The sequence below is a fragment of the Natator depressus genome, chromosome 1 (assembly GCF_965152275.1).
Source record: "Natator depressus isolate rNatDep1 chromosome 1, rNatDep2.hap1, whole genome shotgun sequence".
Lineage (NCBI taxonomy): Eukaryota > Metazoa > Chordata > Testudines > Cheloniidae > Natator > Natator depressus.
Window position 1 is genome coordinate 283,571,964 of NC_134234.1, and position 19,726 is coordinate 283,591,689.

Sequence of the window (19,726 nt, forward strand, 5' to 3'; positions counted from 1 at the left end):
TTTATGACGGGCAGGTGACTGCAGAGGGTATGGAAAAAATCAATGGGGCCCCCACTCTCCTGCTGGTAGTAGCTCATCTTAAGTGATCACTCTCCTTACAATGTATATTTTTTCATGGTCTGTATGTATGTATAAAATCTTCTCACTGTACTTTCCACTTTATGCATCCGATGAAGTGAGCTGTAGCTCACGAAAGCTTATGCTCAAATAAATTGGTTAGTCTCTAAGGTGCCACAAGTACTCCTTTTCAGATTGTGAGAAATGCTGGCTGTAATTGTTTCATGATGTTTTATAGGCCTTTGTAGCCTATCAGTATGACTGTAATTTTTATGTGCATGATTTATAAAGGTTATGTTTTGTTGTTTGTGTCCTCTGTGATCATGGTGAGTAAAGCTGGTTAGGGAATTCTGGTTAGGAAAAGCTAGTTAGGAAACTAGCATATGGAAAAATCCCATTTTCCCTTTTTGAGATAGGGGAGCCACTCCAGGCTTGTTTCTAACTCTATCCTCTCCCTCTCCCCCCCACGTAAAACAGTTTTTTATTTACATTTTGTAGTGGGGGGGTAGAAAGCTTTAAAAAAATTTAATTTGGGGGGTTTTGACAAAATTTGTTGTTTTTTTTTCCCCCAAAAAATCCATTTTCAATGTAAAATGTTGATGGAAGATTTTCATGCAGTTCCAGTTGTGAATCTAAACTGGATAATGACTTTATCTAGAATGTTACAATGGGAAGCATATCCACTTAAAATGGTACTTACAAGAGGAGACTGTAATTGTTCCGTTCTAAATATGGAGGTGCAGCTTGCGTATCTTTATCCAAACAAAATCAGCCTCTGTGGGCCACTCTTTTATATTGAAGATGAGGGTGACTACAGGCCAAATAGTACTCCCTAATCTGCATTTGTCCCACAGACTGCACTTTGTCCATCTGTTATAGTGACATAGAAAAGCAATACTGTTCACTCAAGCGTAATGGAGAGAAAAAACCTAACGCAGCAAAAACAAACCATGCCCTTCTATTTGTGTAGGACCAACATCTATTATAGAAATATTTAGGTTATCAGTTTTTAAATGACCAAGACTGAACCAGTTCAAGCTCTTTAAAAAAAAAAAAAAATCCGGATTATGAAAACGGAGTCATTCAAAACTAGCATATGGAAAAATCCCATTTTCCCTTTTTGAGATAGGGGAGCCACTCCAGGCTTGTTTCTAACTCTATCCATGTACAGTCATGTCAGGCTGCCCCTCCTGTCTGCTGTGCTTGGGAGCAGCCAGGGATTTTAAATTTACAAAAGCTTTTTTTCCCCCATAAGCAAGATCCTTACAGCTTTTTATGTCCTGTTGCTGATAAGAACAGAATGAGCAGGCAAAGCAAGTGGATAAGTACAATTCTCACCTGTGAACCAAAACACAGCTGATGAGATTAACAACCCCAAAAGTCTTGTGAAACTCAGAAACAGTAAATTTTATTTTAGCATCCATTTTTATTTGTGCCGATATCCTTAACTGGTGCTAGAAAGTGAATATGTAATGACTGTAAAAGAACTGAGGTTTAGCAACATGGAACAAAAAGCAACGGCAATTTTTTTTCTCTTATAAAGTGCCACTTCCTAGAGTGCTATAGTGGAGTTCCTACTGACTCAAATAAAAAGTCTGTCATGGAACAATATTTCTTTTCTTATAGCCAGCAACTCCACTGATAATTCAGTGGGGGTAGAATGAGATAGTCCATTTGTGGGTCACTCCTCACTGGGGGCACATTAGGTCTGTGCTCCATGATCTGTTCTGCCTTTAAACTCATTTCCATGGGAAATTTATGGTGTTGATTTTTCTTATAAAGCCCTGCAAAAGTTATGTTCTGCTTATCTCAGACTAAAAAGAAAAAAGAAAAGGAGTACTTGTGGCACCTTAGAGACTAACCAGTTTATTTGAGCATGAGCTTTCGTGAGCTACAGCTCACTTCATCGGATGCATAGCATATCGTGGAAACTGCAGAAGATATTATATACACACAGAGACCATGAAACAAAACTTCCTCCCACCCCACTGTCCTGCAGGAAGTTTTGTTTCATGGTCTCTGTGTGTATATAATATCTTCTGCAGTTTCCACGATATGCTATGCATCCGATGAAGTGAGCTGTAGCTCACGAAAGCTCATGCTCAAATAAACTGGTTAGTCTCTAAGGTGCCACAAGTACTCCTTTTCTTTTTTCTTTTTACGAATACAGACTAACACGGCTGTTACTCTGAAACTTATCTCAGACTGGCTCTCTCCCTGTGCAACACCACAGCATGTGAGATCAGCTGAGACACCAAAGATAAAACAAACACATACATACACTCTGGTTTAATCATGAAGGAGTTTTCAGTGAAGGGTCCTCCACTGTGAAATTAGCTTCAGCCATCACACTGCCAGAGCCTAGATTTGTTGACCTTCAGGTCACACTACAAGGTCCATCTGTTTTTTGTGGTGTTTTTTTTCATACATGGGAGGAGATGGGATGAAAGCAATATGTGGTGACTTTTTAAAAAGCTTTTTGTATGACAGTGATCTTATTTGTGTATTATATTTTTATAAAGCATGTACATGCACCCATTTAGACACAAAGTATGTGGGCAGAAACTAAATTAGAACTTGTATGTACACATTGTTTTGTCTGAGATCCTCCTGTTTGTCTTCATTTCTCTCGCCTTTAAGAGGAGAGCAGTGTTTTTATAGTCACTGATCAGGGCGATGAGGTGCCTGCTCCAAATGGCAAGAACAGCTGCTTTCCCTCACCCGGTCAAGCAATGGGGGGAGGAAAACAGCTGCATTTTCTAGACCACTGCCAGAAGCCTCTATCCATCTCTGGACTGCTCACAAAGCCACAAGGGTTGTCCCTCTGTGGAATGCTAAAAGTGAAGCTGCTGCTCCAGGTGGATTCCCTTGTTAATCCCCAGATCTGTGTTTAGGCCACTGAGGTCTATATTCATATGTGTCTCTGTTTTAGTGAGCATGAATTGAACCTATTTTATTATATTACACTACATATAGTTACAATTTGTACTGTTCTCCTAGGAGCTCACATCTTGCTTGTCTCAATACAAATGGTCCTGAGATGGCTATTCTTGGTAACACGACAGGTCAGAAGTTGACAAGTCACTGGAGAGTAGAGGCCTAGATTTTTTCAAAAGTCTAGTTCCTTTTTGTGGGTGGAAATAGAGCTGTACAAATGCTGACTGTGATGGATTAGTATGTCTGCATGTACCTATATCTATCTTCAAACTCCATGTTGTTTTGTGAAGGATAATTTGATTGTGAACCTGTTCTGTGCCTTCACTGGGTTTCGTAGCCACCTGAAACACACAGGTAGTGTCAGGAGAAATATTGGACCTAGCAGAGGGCTAACAGTGGAGGGTGGTTAATCCTTGATGACCCTTGAACAAAAGCCATGATCCACAAAAGTACTTAGGGGCCTAAATGCCAATTTTAGGCTTCACTGCGATGCTCAAAACTCCCGCCAACCCCTGCAGGGGCCTAACTCACTTGTTGCCTAAGTTTTCAGGGTAAAATTTCTCTCAGCGCCTAAGTTTCTGATTCTGGGCTTGCACACTGTTGCTATCTCTAGGCCTGTCTCCTACCTAAGCCCCAGAGTGAGCCACCAATTAAGGGGAGATAGATGAACACCGGCTATCTCACCTGCGACGCCTAATCATTAGGTGTGCTCGGGGGCTGCCTTGTGGATTATAGTCCATTCAAAATCTGGCCGAGGAAGAGGAGGTGGCTGAGCTGCCAACCTTGTAACATTTTAGCCCAGTGGCTGGAGCACTCACCTGGGATGTGGGAGACCAGGTTCAATTTCCCTCCTGCCAGACGGGGAGAAGGGATTTGAACATGGATCTCTCACCTCTTTTCTTCTCTTCAGGCAGGGGGGAAGTTGAACCCGGGTCTTTCACCTCCCAGTTGAGTGCTCTAGCCACTGGGCTACAAATTATAAGGTGGGTACCACTTCCTTTTCCCCCAGCTGTTTTGTGTTGAATGAGGCAGGGGCCTAACTCATTCCGGCAAGACACTGCTTAGGTGAGTCAACTGACTCAGGCTTTCACTCTGGGGTTAAAAATAGCAGAGTAGACAAGTGGGACTGGGCTCTGAAATCCAGGGAGTCTGAGCCCAAATATCTGCACTGCTATTTTTAGCCCCATAGCGCAAGCCTGAGTCAGTTGACCTGGGCTCTGAGACTCTCTGCGGCAGGTCTTCGTTTGCAGAGGAGACATACCCTTAGGCACCTCTCTTTGTGAGAGTGCCTATCTCTCCCCATTCGTTGTGTAAGGAGTCTAGGCACCTAACCTCAGGTATTGTGGATCACAGTGATGTTCCTGTTACTCTCAAAGGGTCTGTCTACACTATGAAATTAGGTCAAATTTATAGAAGTCGGTTTTGTAGAAAGCGTTTTTATACAGTCGATTGTGTGTGTCCCCACACAAATGCTCTAAGTGCATGTAGTCAGCGGAGTGTGTCCACAGTACCGAGGCAACCATCGACTTCCAGAGCGTTGCACTATGGGTAGCTATCCCACAGTTCCGACAGTCTCCGCCGCCCATTTGAATTCTGGGTAGAAATCTCAGTGCCTGATGGGGCTAAAACATTGTCGTGGGTGGTTCTGGGTACATATCGTCAGGCCCCCCTTCCCTCCCTCCCTCCCTCCATGAAAGCAAGGGCAGACAATCATTTTGCGCCTTTTTTCTTGGGTTACCTGTGCAGACGCCATACCATGGCAAGCATGGAGCCTGCTCAGGTAACCGTCACCGTATGTCTCCTGGGTGCTGGCAGACGCGGTACTGCATTGCTACACAGCAACAGTTTATTGCCATTTGGCAGCAGACAGTGCAGTATGACTGGTAGCCATTGTCGACGTAGTCCTGGGTGCTCTTTTAACCGACCTCGAAGAGGTCGTGGGCGCCTGGGCAAACATGGGAGTGATTCAGCCAATTCATTTCCCCTTTTAAGTTTCGTTTCATGGCAGTTCAGTCCTACCGGCAGTGTACTGTCTTTGAATCTGCAGCCAGCAGAAGACGATGGCCAGCTGTCATACTGCACCGTCTTCTGCCGAGCACCCAGGAGATGACGATGGCTAGCAGTCGTACTGCACAGTCTGCTGCCAGCAAGATGTATAAAGATAGATGAAGTGGATTAAAACAAGAAATAGACCAGATTTGTTTTGTATTCATTTTCTCCTCCCTCCCTCTGTGAAATCAACAGCCTGCTAAACCCAGTTTTGAGTTCTGTCCTTGAGGTTTTGAGTTCTATCCTTGAGGGGGCCATTTTGTTTCTCACAAAGCCACCCCCTTTTTTTATTTTAATTCCCTGTAAGCCAACCCTGTAAGCCATGTCGTCAGTCGCCCCTCCCTCCATCAGAGCAATGGCAGACAATCGTTTCACGCCTTTTTTCTGTGCAGACATCATATCACAGCAAGCATGGAGCCCGCTCAGATCACTTTGGCAATTAGGAGCACATTAAACACCACACGCATTATCCAGCAGTATATGCAGCACCAGAACCTGGCAAAGCGAAACCGAGCGAGTAGGCGACATCAGCGCGGTGATGAGAGTGATGAGGACATGGACACAGACTTCTCTCAAAGCATGGGCCCTGCCAATGCAGGCATCATGGTGCTAATGGGGCAGGCTCATGTGGTGCAACGCCGATTCTGGGCTCGGGAAACAAGCACAGACTGGTGGGACCGCATAGTGTTGCAGGTCTGGGACGATTCCCAGTGGCTGCAAAACTTTCGCATGCGTAAGGGCACTTTCATGGAATTTTGTGACTTGCTTTCCCCTGTCCTGAGGCGCAAGAATACCAAGATGAGAGCAGTCCTCACAGTTGAGAAGTGAGTGGCAATAGCCCTGTGGAAGCTTGCAACACCAGACAGCTACCGGTCAGTCGGGAATCAATTTGGAGTGGGCAAATCTACTGTGGGGGCTGCTGTGATGCAAGTAGCCCACGCAATCAAAGATCTGCTGATATCAAGGGTAGTGACCCTGGGAAATGTGCAGGTCATAGTGGATGGCTTTGCTGCAATGGGATTCCCTAACTGAGGTGGGGCCATAGACGGAACCCATATCCCTATCTTGGCACCGGAGCACCAAGCCAGCGAGTACATAAACCGCAAGGGGTACTTTTCAATAGTGCTGCAAGCACTGGTGGATCACAAGGGACGTTTCACCAACATCAACGTGGGATGGCCGGGAAAGGTACATGACGCTCGCATCTTCAGGAACTCTGGTCTGTTTCAAAAGCTGCAGGAAGGGACTTTATTCCCAGACTAGAAAATAACCATTGGGGATGTTGAAATGCCTATAGTTATCCTTGGGGACCCAGCCTACCCCTTAATGCCATGGTTCATGAAGCCATACACAGGCAGTCTGGACAGTAGTCAGGAGCTGTTCAACTTCAGGCTGAGCAAGTGCAGAATGGTGGTAGAATGTGCTTTTGGATGTTTAGAAGTGTGCTGGTGCAGTTTACTGAGTCGGTTAGACCTCAGTGAAACCAATATTCCCACTGTTATTACTGCTTGCTGTGCACTCCACAATATCTGTGAGAGTAAGGGGGAGACGTTTATGGTGGGGTGGGAGGTTGAGGCAAATCGCCTGGCTGCTGGTTACGCGCAGCCAGACACCAGGGCGGTTAGAAGAGCACAGGAGTGCGCGGTGCGCATCAGAGAAGCTTTGAAAACCAGTTTCATGACTGGCCAGGCTATGGTGTGAAAGTTCTCTTTGTTTCTCCTTGATGAAACCCCCCCACCCCTTGGTTCGCTCTACTTCCCTGTAAGCTAACCACCCTCCCCTCTTCCCTTCGATCACTGCTTGCAGAGGCAATAAAGTCATTGTTGCTTCACATTTATGCATTCTTTATTAATTCATCACACAAATAGGGGGATAACTACCAAGGTAGCCCAGGAGGGGTGGTGGAGGAGAGAAGCACCAGGAGGGGTGGTGGAGGAGGGAAGGACAAGGCCACACAGCACTTTAAAAGTTTAAAACTTTAAAACTTATTGAATGCCAGCCTTCTGTTGCTTGGGCAATCCTCTGGGGTGGAGTGGCTGGGTGGCCGGAGGCCCCCCCACCGCGTTCTTGGGCCTGGGTGAGGAGGCTATGGAACTTGGGGAGGGTGGTTGGTTACACAGGGGCTGTAGCGGCAGTCTGTGCTCTAGCTGCCTTTCCTGCAGCTCAACCATACGCTGGAGCATATTAGTTTGATCCTCCAGCAGCCTCAGCATTGAATCCTGCCTCCTCTCATCACACTGCCGCCACCTTTCAGCTTCAGCCTTCTCTTCAGCCCACCACTTATTCTCTTCAGCCCGCCACCTCTCCTCCCGGTCATTTTGTGTTTTCCTGCACTCTGACATTGTCTGCCTCCACGCATTCGTCTGTGCTCTGTCAGTGTGGGAGGACAGCATGAGCTCAGAGAACATTTCATCGCAAGTGCATTATTTTCACCTTCTAATCTTCGCTAGCCTCTGGGAAGGAGAAGATCCTGTGATCCTTGAAACACATGCAGCTGGTGGAGGAAAAAAAAAGGGACAGTGGTATTTAAAAAGACACATTTTATAGAACAATGGGTACACTCTTTCACGGTAAACCTTGCTGTTAACATTACATACATAGCACATGTGCTTTCGTTACAAGGTCGCATTTTGCCTCCCCCCACCACGTGGCTAGCCCCTGATCCCTCCCCCCTCCCCATGGCTAACAGCGGGGAACATTTCTGTTCAGCCACAAAACAGCCCAGCAGGAACAGGCACCTCTGAATGTCCCCTGAAGAAAAGCACCCTATTTCAACCAGGTGACCACGAATGATATTACTCTCCTGAGGATAACACAGAGAGATAAAGAACGGATGTTGTTTGAACGCCAGCAAACATACACTGCAATGCTTTGTTGTACAATGTATCCTGAGTATGTGCTACTGGCCTGGAGTGGTAAAGTGTCCTACCATGGTGGACGGAATAAGGCTGCCCTCCCCAGAAACCTTTTGCAAGGGCTTGGGAGTACATCCAGGAGAGCTGCAAATGCCAGGGCAAATTAATCATTAAACATGCTTGCTTTTAAACCATTTATAGTATTTTAAAAGGTACACTCACCAGAGGTCCCTTCTCTGCCTGCTGGGTCCAGGAAGCAGCCTTGGGTGGGTTCGGGGGGTACTGGCTCCAGGTCCAGGGTGAGAAACAGTTCCTGGCTGTCGGGAAAACCGGTTTCTCCGCTTGCTTGCTGTGAGCTATCTACAACCTCATCATCATCATCATCTTCCTCATCCCCAAAACTTGCTTCCGTGTTGCCTCCATCTCCATTGAAGGAGTCAAACAACACGGCTGGGGTAGTGGTGGTTGAACCCCCTAAAATGGCATGCAGCTCATCATAGAAGCAGCATGTTTTGGGCTCTGACCCGGAGCGGCCGTTCGCCTCTCTGGTTTTCTGGTAGGCTTGCCTCAGCTCCTTAAATTTCACGCGGCACTGCTTTGGGTCCCTGTTATGGCCTCTGTCCTTCATGCCCTGGGAGATTTTGACAAAGGTTTTGGCATTTCAAAAACTGGAACATAGTTCTGATAGCACGGATTCCTCTCCCCATACAGTGATCAGATCCCGTAACTCCCGTTCGGTCCATGCTGGAGCTCTTTTGCGATTCTGGGACTCCATCATGGTCACCTCTGCTGATGAGCTCTGCATAGTCACCTGCAGCTTGCCACACTGGCCAAACAGGAAATTGAAATTCAAAAGTTCGTGGGCCTTTTCCTGTCTACCTGGCCAGTGCATCTGAGTTGAGAGTGCTGTCCAGAGCGGTCACAATGGAGCACTCTGGGATAGCTCCCCTGGAGTCTAATTGTGTCCACAGTACCCCAAATTTGACCCAGCAAGGCTGATTTCAGCGCTAATCCCCTTGTCGGGGGTGGAGGAAGGAAATCGATTTTAAGAACACTTTAAGTCAAAAAGAAGGGTTTCGTTGTGTGGACAGGTGCAGGGTTAAATCAATTTAACGCTGCTAAATTCAACCTCAACTCCTAGTGTAGACCAAGGCTAAGTGCCTAAAAGTTAGGTGTTGTGATGCTCAGTGTTGTAACACCTAAGTTCCTTTGTGGATATGGGCAGGGGTGCCATTTCAAATTTGGGGGAGGCAACTTTAACCGTGATTCCAGGGGCTACTTAGGCACCTGAAAACTAGTTTTTTTGCAGATGTGGGGGGAGGGGCACAAACAAAAATTATAATGCAAAGGGGGCGTTCAGCTCAAAAAGTTTGAAAACCACTCAGGGTGCAGGCAGGGGGTGTGGCTCAGGCTGTAGGGAGGGGCTGTGTGCGGGGAGGGGTGTAGCTCAGTGTCCAGGCAGGGGGTAGCTAGGCGCTGTGTGCCGGGACTTGGGAGGGGTGTAGCTCAGGATGCAGGGAGGGGCTGTGTCTGAGGGGGTGCTCCTGCTGAGGGACCAGCCATGCACTCAGTCTCTCTGTGACACAGTGGGGGCAGCTCCGAGGTAGGGATGCCAACTTTCTGATTGCAGAAAACTGAACACCCTTGCCTCACCCCCGGTCCCTCCATCCCCCCTCCCTCTGTCACTCACTCTCCCCAACCCTCACTCACTTGCTCATCTTCACCGGGCTAGAGCAGGGAGTTGGGGTGTGGGAGGGGGTGAGGGCTCTGGCTGGGGGTGCAGGCTCTGGGGTGGGGCTGAGGATGAGGGGTTTGGGGTGTAGGAGGGGGTTCAGGGCTGGGGCTGGGAGTGTGTGGGGGAGTGAGGGCTCCGGCTCAGGGTGCGGGCTCTGTGGGTGGGGTCAGAAATGAGGGGTTCAGGGTGCGTGAGGGGGCTCTGGGGTGGGGCAGAGGGTTGGGGTGTGTGAGGGGGTGAGGACTCCAGCTGGGGGTGCAGGCTCTGGGGTGGGGCCAGGGATGAGGGGCTTGGGGTGCAGAAGGGGGCTCAGTGCTGGGACAGTGGATTGGGGGCAGGAGGGGGTGCAGGCTCTGGTCGGTCGGAGCTTCAGGGCTCCCGGAAGTGGCTGTCATGTACGGCTCCTAGGCTGACGGGCCAGGGGGATCTGTGCATTGCTCATGCCTTCAGGCATCGCCCCCGGAGCTCCCATTGGCCCAGCCAATGGGATCTGCAGAGCCGGCATTCAGGCCGTCCCTGCACCTAAGAGCTAGACATGCCGGCTGCTTCCAGGGAGCTGCGCAGAGCCAGGGCAGGCAGGGAGCCTGCTTAGCCCTGCTGCACCGCTGACTGGATTTTTAGTGACCCGGTCAGCACTGCTGACTGTAGCCGCCAAGGTCCCTTTTTGACAAGGTGTTCCAGCTGAAAACCAGATGCGTAGCAACCCTACTCCAGGGGCTGGGGCAAGAGGCATGCTCTGCCCACCCAGGGACACAATGGGCGGTGGGCGGGGGACACCCTGACATCAGCCCCTGCCCAGCAGATCAGGCTCTCAGTCCCAAGCAGCGCTCCATGGCAGGGGTGGGGCAGCGCAGCGGATGCAGATGGCGGTAGAGCATGGCTGCATCTTCCCTCCTGCTGCAAACTTCACCCATATATGGAAAATTTGGGGGGGAGGCAGTTCCTCTCCTTCCACGCCACCCCCCAAAACCTCCCTAAATGGCACCCCTGGATCTGGGCAGAAGAGCTGGCCATTGCCAAAGGAAACTGTTACCCGAATTTGGGCACTGGCCCAATTTCGGGTAACAGAAACCAGCTCTTCCAAGTGGGCTGGTAACAAAGCAACAGATCACCTGATGGGGGAACTGAGGCTGACCAGGCATATCACTTGCCAGAGGGGATTAGAAACTGTAAAAGGACAAGGTCTCTCAATGACCAGAACAAGAAGACAGGATTAAACAGGAGGAATGGGTGTGGCAGGGCAGAATCTTGCAGTCTTTGAACAGTCACTGACCAAATCCCAAAGGACTGTTGGAATGGTGAGGAAACTGAGGCAGGGATTTGCGTGCAGGTTTTGTTGTCTTTCCATGTATAGTTCCTTGGCTTTTCTATGAGTAAAGTGTGATTGGTTTAGAATTCTTTTTGCAGAATCTCTGTGTTCTTGCTTTAACTACGCATCCCTGAAGAAGTGTTAAAACTAAACCAGAATACCCAGGTCAAGCTCTGGAGAGGGTGTTCTTGAGTGAGTGGGGTGTCTTCGGAGGCTTAGGGCAGTTGGACTGTGGGGTGCCATTCCTTGGAAGTGGTATCAGATAGGCATGTGCCTGAGAGGCCACAGGCTGTGGCTGAAGCCTTCTGAGGTCTAGGGGGATCGTGGAAGCACATAGATTCAGTGTTTGGATACAGCCAGAGCAGCCTGGTAAATATCCATCAGGGAGAGCTCAACCAGGTCTGTGATGGACACTAACCTTTGCACCAGAAGTTATTTTTAAGAGAAAATTGCTTTCCTGAAAAGGGAGATCAGGTTGCAGTCCCTAGAACAGTGGCCCTCAACCTTTCCACCCAAGTTTCACCTCACTTAAAAACAACTTGCTTACAAAATCAGACACAAAAAAACAAAAGTATCACAGCACACTACTACCAAAAAATTGCTTACTTTCTCATTTTTACCATATCATTATAAATCAATTGGAATATAAATATTGTACTTACATTTCAGTGTATAGTATATAGAGCCATATAAACAAGTCATTGTCTGTATGAAATTTTAGTTTGTACTGATTTCGCTAGTGCTTTTTATGTAGCCTGTTGTAAAACTAGGCAAATATCTAGATGAGTTGATGCACCCCATGCAAGACCATTGTGTATCCCCAGAGGTATGCATGCCCTGGTTGAGAACGACTGCTCTAGAAATCTGGGCTATAGTGTCATTCGCTAATCCTCTCATCAACCCTCCACACCAGCCCACTGGGCCTTGAGGGACTTGTGTACTCATTCATGACTGTTAGTTTGTTTATGGGTGTCTAGAGAGATGGATCTACTTAAATAAAGGTAATCCGAGGGTAACATACCTAGGAACTTTAAACATAGCTAATGGATTCTTTCACATGTGCTCTCATCTAGTCACAGGGATACTCCTGGTACAACCTCAGACCACAATGGATTGTATATTTATAAAGAATCGACTGGATGTGGTAGTAATTTGCCAGTTGTGCTTTCCAATCTTGGCAGCCCAAAACTAGGTTAAAGTACAAAGCTCACTTTGATACACACTAACTTCAGACTGATATCTCAAAACCAAAGGGAAACAAAGGACACTAGAATGTGTCTCTGAGTGTGACAAAGAGCTGTGTTATATCATTTGTTATAGGCAGCCATAGTGCTTAGATTTTAGTTGCTGTAGAAGTTGTTAAAGACAAGTTGTCTTTGCTAAAAGATTGTCATGAATACTCCATGAAGGATGTGAGATCTTGTTTCCCATTTCAATGACAGAATCTGAGAGCAGCTGTTCAAATTAAAATGTTGTTGTTTCTGATTCATTTAGTTATTTAGGACAATGTTCGTATGGGTCAGACTTTTTAAATTCCAATTTAAAAACATTTCTCATGTCATTTTCACAAAATTCTGCTAAATAAGGCTAAACAGTGACTGAATTCATAACTCCAACATACTTGCGATGATATCTTGAATGTAGTGTTTCCTGTTTTAACAAAACAGGTTGTTCTCGATATTGTTGAGTGCCAACAGCGTGGTTGTGTACAGGGAATAAAGAATGTCTTTCCCAGAGAGCTTTGTTAACTATTCATTAGGGCACTGAAATTGTCTGTCATGGATCTGTGATGTTTGAGGCATCTGTAGTTTTAGTTCATTTAACTCCAAGGAATCCAGGACACACAGTGCAGTGCAGATGCATGCCTGTGTTACCCATGAAGTAACATTAAACTTCATGTTAATCTATTCGTTAATTCTCATTATGAAGTGCTCTGCTCAAGCTCACTCTAATCCTGTTCCCTGGCCAGTGCAGATCGCATCAAAAACTCATTTGTTCTTAATGTAAACAGTCTTCGCTTGGCAGCATTTGATCACTAAATTTCAAACCTGAGTAAATAAAAACAATTAATATGGTGGTAACTCTTGCCCTTAGCAATTTCTCTGTACTAATCACACAGCAATTTCACACTTCTCACAAAAAAGGACAATAGATTACAACTCCTACTATGTATTGTTAGACACATCACATGTACATTTAAAAGCTGTTCACTTGTAAAAGTACGTTGTTGGTTTTTCTTAGCAACTTGCAATCCCAGAAACAGAACTAAGTAAACAGACTGATAAAAGTAGAGATACAAGGCTTTTTGTTATACATAACAAGGAGATCCTGTTCAGCCTTAACTCGCCTTTTCTATGCCCTGGTCTACACTACAGGGTTAGGTTGAATTTAGCCGCGTTAGGTCAATTTTATAATGAATGCGTCTACACAAGCAACCCCATTCCGTCAACCTAAAGGGCTCTTAAATTGACTTCTCTTCTCCTCCCCAGCGAGGGGAGTAGCACTAAAATTGACCTTGCTGGGTTGAATTTGGGGTAGTGCAGATGCAAATCGACATTATTGGCTTCCGGGAACTATCCCAGAGTGCTCCAATGTGACCGCTCTGGACAGCACTTTCAACTCCGATGCACTAGCCAGGTACACAGGAAAAACCCTGGGAACTTTTGAATTTCATTTCCTGTTTGGTCAGCGTGGCGGGTTAAGCAGCACAGGTGACCATGCAGTCCCCCCACAATCGCAAACGAGCTCCAGCATGGAGCGAACGGGAGACAGTGGATCTGATTGCTGTATGGGGAGAAGAATCTGTGTAGGCCGAACTCCGATCAAAAAGAAGAAATGCTTATATATAAAATATATATATGCCAAAATTGCACAGGGCATGATGGACAGAGGCTACAACAGGGACACACAGCAGTGCCACGTGAAGGTCAAGGAGCTCAGGCAAGCCTACCAAAAGACAAAGGAGGCAAATGGTCACTCTGGGTCAGAGCCCTATACATGCCGCTTCTATGATCAGCTGCATGGCATTCTAGGGGGGGACCCTACCACTACCCCACCACTGTCAGGAGGACACCTGCAAGGGGGGAGTCTCACGCAACACGGAGGAGGATTTTGTGGATGAGGAGGAGGAGGAGAATGCGCAGCCGGCAAACGGTGAATCCATTCTCCCCAGCAGGCAGGACCTTTTCATCACCCTGGAGCCAATACCCTCCCAAGGTGAGATCCCCGACCCTGAAGGCGGAGAAGGCCTCTGGTGAGTGCACATTTGTAATAACAGTACAGGGTTTAAAAGCAATAGTGTTTAATGTTTGATTTACCCTGAAGACTTGGGATGCATTCACGGCCAGTACAGCTACTGGAAAAGTCTGTTAACATGTTTGGGGATGGAGCGGAAATCCTCCAGGGACATCTCCGTGAAGCTCTCCTGGAGGTACTCTGAAAGCCTTTGCAGAAGGTTTCTGGGGAGGGCTGCCTTATTTCGTCCTCCACGGTAGGACAATTTACCACGCCAAGCCAGTAGCAAGTAGTCTGGAATCATTGCCGCACAAAGCATGGCAGCGACTGGTCCTGGGTTTTGGTCACATTCAAGCAACATTTGGTCCTTATCTTTCTGTGTTAGCCTCAGTAGAGTGATATCATTCATGGTCACCTGGTTGAAATAGGGAAATTTTTGTAAGGGAACAATAAAAGGACCCCGTTCATGCTGGACTGTTTGCGCTTGGCTAAAAGGGATCATCCCATAGCCACGCAGCAGGGGGAGGGGTGAAGGGATCATCCCAAATAGCCATGCAGAGGGGTGGGCGGAGATGTGTGCTGCACATCCACCCGAAAACCGCAGCCCCTCCTTTTAAATGGCAAACCCAACCGGCATTGCTTGCTATGGGAAAGGAGGACGCTGCAGTTTGAAAACATTCCCACATGTTATGAAGGCGTTAGAAGCCAAACCCATGTACCCTTTGGCTTACCATGGCTGCCTGGAAACCGAATTCTGTTGCCCAGCCGTGTGTGATGTGTCACCATACTGGCAGGCGCTCAATATAAAAGGCAAAATGCTGTTTGTACCTAAAGCACATGTGCTGTCTTCTGTGAATTGCTTGATTCACTGTGAAAGAGTCTCCCTTTTGTTCTCAGAAATGTATCATCTTAAATTTTACTCTCCCTTTTTATCCCCCTGCAGGTGCAAATGTTTCTGTGCTCCCACTATCATCTCCATCCCTGAGGTTATCACAGATTAGAAGGCGAAAAAAATGCACTCGCGATGACATGTTTTCCGAGCTCATGCAGTCCTCCCGCACTGATAGGGCACAGCTGAAAACATGGAGGCATTCAGTGGCAGAGTCCAGGAAATCATTAAGTGAGTGCGAAGAGCAGAGGCAGGAGGTGATGCTGAGCTAATGGGGGAGCAAACGGACGTGCTCAGGCGTCTGGTGGAGCTGCAGGAAAGCCAACAAGAACACAGACCACCTCTGCATCCACTGTACAACAGCCTGCCCTCCTCCCCAAGTTCCATATCCTCCTCACCCAGACGTCCAAGAATGCTGGGGGGGGCAATGCTCTGGGCACCCAGCCACTCCACTCCAGAGGATGTCCCAAGCAACAGAAGGCTGTCATTCAAACAGTTTTGATTTGTAGTGTGGCTACAATAAGCAATGTGCCCTTGTCCTTCCCCCCACCTGACCCTACCCCACCCGGGCTACCTTATCAGTTATCTCCCCCTTTTTTTTTAATTAATAAAGAAATAATGCATGGTTTCAAAACAATAGTGACTTTATTTCCTTTGCCAGGTGTGATCGAAGGCGGGAGGGTTGTTGGCTTACAGGGAATTAAAATCAACAAAGGGGGCGGGTTTGCATCAAGGAGAAACACACACAACTTTCACACCGTAGCCTGGACAGTCATGAAACTGGTTTTCAAAGCCTCTCTAATGCGCAGCGCGCCTACCTGTGCTCTTCTAATCGCCCTGGTGTCTGGCTGTTCAAAATTGGCAGCCAGGCGATTTGCCTCAACCTCCCACCCTGCCATAAACATCTCCCCCCTCACTCTCACAGATATTATGGAGCACACAGCAAGCAGTAATAACAATGGGAATATTGGTTGCTTGAGGTCTAACCTAGTCAGCAAACAGCATTAGCGAGCTTTTAAATGTCCAAAGGCACATTTTACCACCATTCTGCACTTGCTCAGCCTATAGTTGAACTGCTCCTTACTACTGTCCGGGCTGCCGGTGTATGGCTTCATAAGCCATGAGAGCAAGGGGTAGGCCGGGTCTCCAAGGATAACTATTGGCATTTCAACATCCCCAACAGTAATTTTCTGGTCTGGGAAGTAAGTCCCTTCTTGAAGCTGCTCAAACAGCCCGGAGTTTCTAAAGATGTCATGCACCTTTCCCAGCCATCCCACATTGATGTTGGTGAAATGTCCCTTGTGATCCACCAGTACTTGCAACACCATTGAGAAGTACCCCTTGCAGTTTATGTACTGGTTTGCAAGGTGATCCGCTGCCAAAATAGGGATATACGTTCCATCTATCGCCCCACCACAGTTAGGGAAACCCATTGCAGCAAAGCCATCCACTACGACCTGCACATTTCCCAGAGTCACTACCCTTGATAGCAACATGTCAGTGATTGCATTGTCTACTTGAATCACAGCAGTCCCCACAGTAGATTTGCCCACTCCAAATTGATTTCCGACTGACCAGTAGCAGTCAGGCATAACAAGCTTCCACAGGGCTATCGCCACTTCCTTCTCAGATATCAGGGCAGCTCTCATCTTGCTATTCCTGCACTTCAGGGTGGGGGAAAGCAACTCAGAGTTCCAGGAAAGTGGCCTTATGCATGCGAAAGTTTCGCAGCCACTGGTAATCATTCCATACCCGCAAGACTATGCAGTCCCACCAGTCTGTGCTTGTTTTCTGGGCCTAGAATTGGCGTTCCATTATATCAACCAGCCCCACTACCGCCATGATGTCCCAATTGCCACATCCCATGCTTTCAGGAACGTCTGTGTCCATGTCCTCCTCACAATCGTCCTCGTGCTTCCGTCTATTAGCCAGGTTCTGCCCATACTGCAGTATAATGCGCAAGGTGTTTACAATGCTCGCAATAGCAGCAGTGAGCTGAGCAGGCTCCATGCTTGCCATGCTATGGCGTCTGCATGGGTAACCCAGGAAAAAAGGCGCAAAATGATTGTCTGCAGTTACTTTCACGGAGGGAGCGAGGGCGGGTGGGAGGGATGGAGGGGAGACTGACGACATGTACCCAAAACCACCCGCAACAATGTTTTGTCCCATCAGGCATTGGGAGCGTAACCCAGAATGCCAATGGGCACCGGAGACTGCGGGAACTGTGGGCTAGCTTCCCACAGTGCACCACTCCGTGAGTCGATGTTAGCCACAGTAGTGAGGACGCACTCCGCCGACTTAATGCGCTTAGTGGGGACATACACAACCGACTGTATAAAATCGATTTCTAAAAATCACCTTCTATAAAGTCAGCCTAATTTCGTAGTATAAACATACCCTATGTAACTATGGTGTTCTGTTCCCATCAACAACCAGTGCTTAGTGATAGCATTGAATATTACACGATAGTTGTGTTTTAAAACAAACCTGAATCAAAAAAATCATGTTGCAGAGATTGTACTACATGCAAGCAATTTTTATGCCTGTTATGCATTGAAGGACTTACTTGGTACAGGTATAGTAACTGGCATTTGTGCCAACATTCAAGTGACCGATGTGGATATTCGAGGGAATACAGTCCTATTCCTTACTCTAAAGAATCAGGATTACTCTGGGCCTGGGCACCTCATAATTAAACAGAGGGTACAATCTATAAAACTATTTAGAACTTTGAGACATGCACTGTAGCAAATTTTGACAAATTCTAGTTTTTTATTGGGTTGGGGAGGGTTTTTTGGGGGATAGAGTGAGGAGGAGAGGAGAGTGGGGGAGATTGTATACTGAAATATTCCCAAAGAAGCCTTGCTGTTTGCAAAGCAGTTGGTATTGAGTGAATATCACCCATTGTTGGCTCAGAGTATTTGGTATTAGAATTCACGGACTGATCAGCAAAGTATTTAAAGTATGGAATAAACTTATTTGATTTCTTCAAATGAATCATGCAGACCAGTTTTGAAGATTCACAAATGTAAAATGGCTCTAATATGGTAAAACAGAAGCTCTACTAGTCACAAAAATATTTGCTATTTGAATGCAATCAGCTTTGAAGAAGTCAGATTTAGGGCTAAACGTGTATGTACATCAAAGTGGTCCATTACATGTGGTCTGCTTTTGGTTTAAAAAAATTAAGTTTAAACAAAGATATATACAAGATTGGAAAAAGCAAGCCCACAGATCCACTAGGTAAGGCAGTGTTTTCTGTTAGTATGTACCTTTATTTTTGCTATAGTGCAATCCTTTTGTATAAATAGCTACAGATTAGTAATGTTTCAATATACTATCCTTTTAAAAATTAGGTATAGTCTTCTTGTTTTTCTTTAACGTTGATAATTTTGACATGCTGCTAATTAGAACAGACACCTCCTAGGTCCATTTATTTACATGTACAAGACAAGTCTTGTCTCCATCCATTAGCTTATTTTACACAGAGTAATGGGTGCTTTGGTTGTGGGTAGTTCCAGGGTCTGCTAGGAAGATTAATTTCAGCAAATCTATTTTTCCCTTTAACTCTCCCCTTTCAATGAAAGATAAGATGGTAGCTTTGAATAGTGGCAGAGTATCCTACTTCACTTCCTAAATCTGATCACATTTTGGCAGCCAATTTAAATTTGATAATCTAGGGCCTAATCCTGCAATGAGACTACTCCCCTGAGGAAACGTGGCAAGACAGGTCCCCAACAACAACAAAAGCTATTGCTATAGATAATACATAATAGTTAACTTTATTTTTATGACTCATTTCTTATCCCTGTTTACCTCAGAGAAATTTTGTTATAATTATTCCAGTGTCTCCAGCTGTCTCACCAACAATTCATTACTGTATTTTATTTTGCAGGTTGATGCTCCTATTTTACTTGGTGTTGAAATATTTTGCCTGTTCATGAGGAAACTGTTTTCTTTTGTTTTCCTGTTGCTTAGTAGCAGATGTGTGTGTGTGTGTGTTTTCCCCCCAGATGCTCTCTTCTCACATTCAATAAACTTAAATTTAAAAGAGTATCTTAGAAAACTGTCTAGCTTGAAGACTGGAGCATTATACAAAAATACCTCAGTACATTTTTAACTTGGGCTTTGAAGACAAAATACAGTTCTGAAGTTTATTTAAAAAAATCTACTATATTATGCTATACAGAGGGTAGGCTGGTCTAAAAGTTTGTATCATTTGACACTTAACATTTTTTTTCCTGTTCCCCTCTTAAAGGTAGAGACCTGTGGGTTCTTGTTCTGGGAAGGTTTCCAACACAACATACCATTGGCATACCAGAATTCAAGTATATTGCTAATATGCATGGGGATGAGGTATGTCTACAATTTCAATTTTTGCAGTGTCGATTACAGCAAAACATTTACCAGGGATCTTAAAAGGAATTTTGCTTATGCTCATATTACTAATTATTGGGGTTTACTATACCCCTCTAGTTTCTCCGAAATTCGAAAAGGTGACCTACAAAGGACTTGAAATGGGCTTATGCCCTTTGTGCCTGTTTGAAAAGGCCTGAAATGTTTAAATTTCTGTTTGTTTTTCTTCAATCTAAGAAATCTCAAGTCTGATCTTTCCTGGGTTTGGTGGAGGATCTCTGGAAGGTCTCAGGTGTTTGTGTGAG

General features: G+C 46.2%; 1 protein-coding gene across 3 annotated transcripts in view; it reads left to right on the forward strand.

Annotated features, from left to right (window-relative positions):
* The window catches only part of CPM (carboxypeptidase M), a 65,974-nt gene that overhangs the window by 14,663 nt on the left and 31,585 nt on the right, over positions 1–19,726 (forward strand). For all 3 annotated transcript variants that reach the window (XM_074942077.1, XM_074942078.1, XM_074942079.1), the window contains exon 3: positions 19,324–19,421. In XM_074942077.1, coding sequence (XP_074798178.1) covers positions 19,324–19,421 — 98 coding nt within the window. The remainder of the gene's footprint in view (positions 1–19,323; positions 19,422–19,726) is intronic.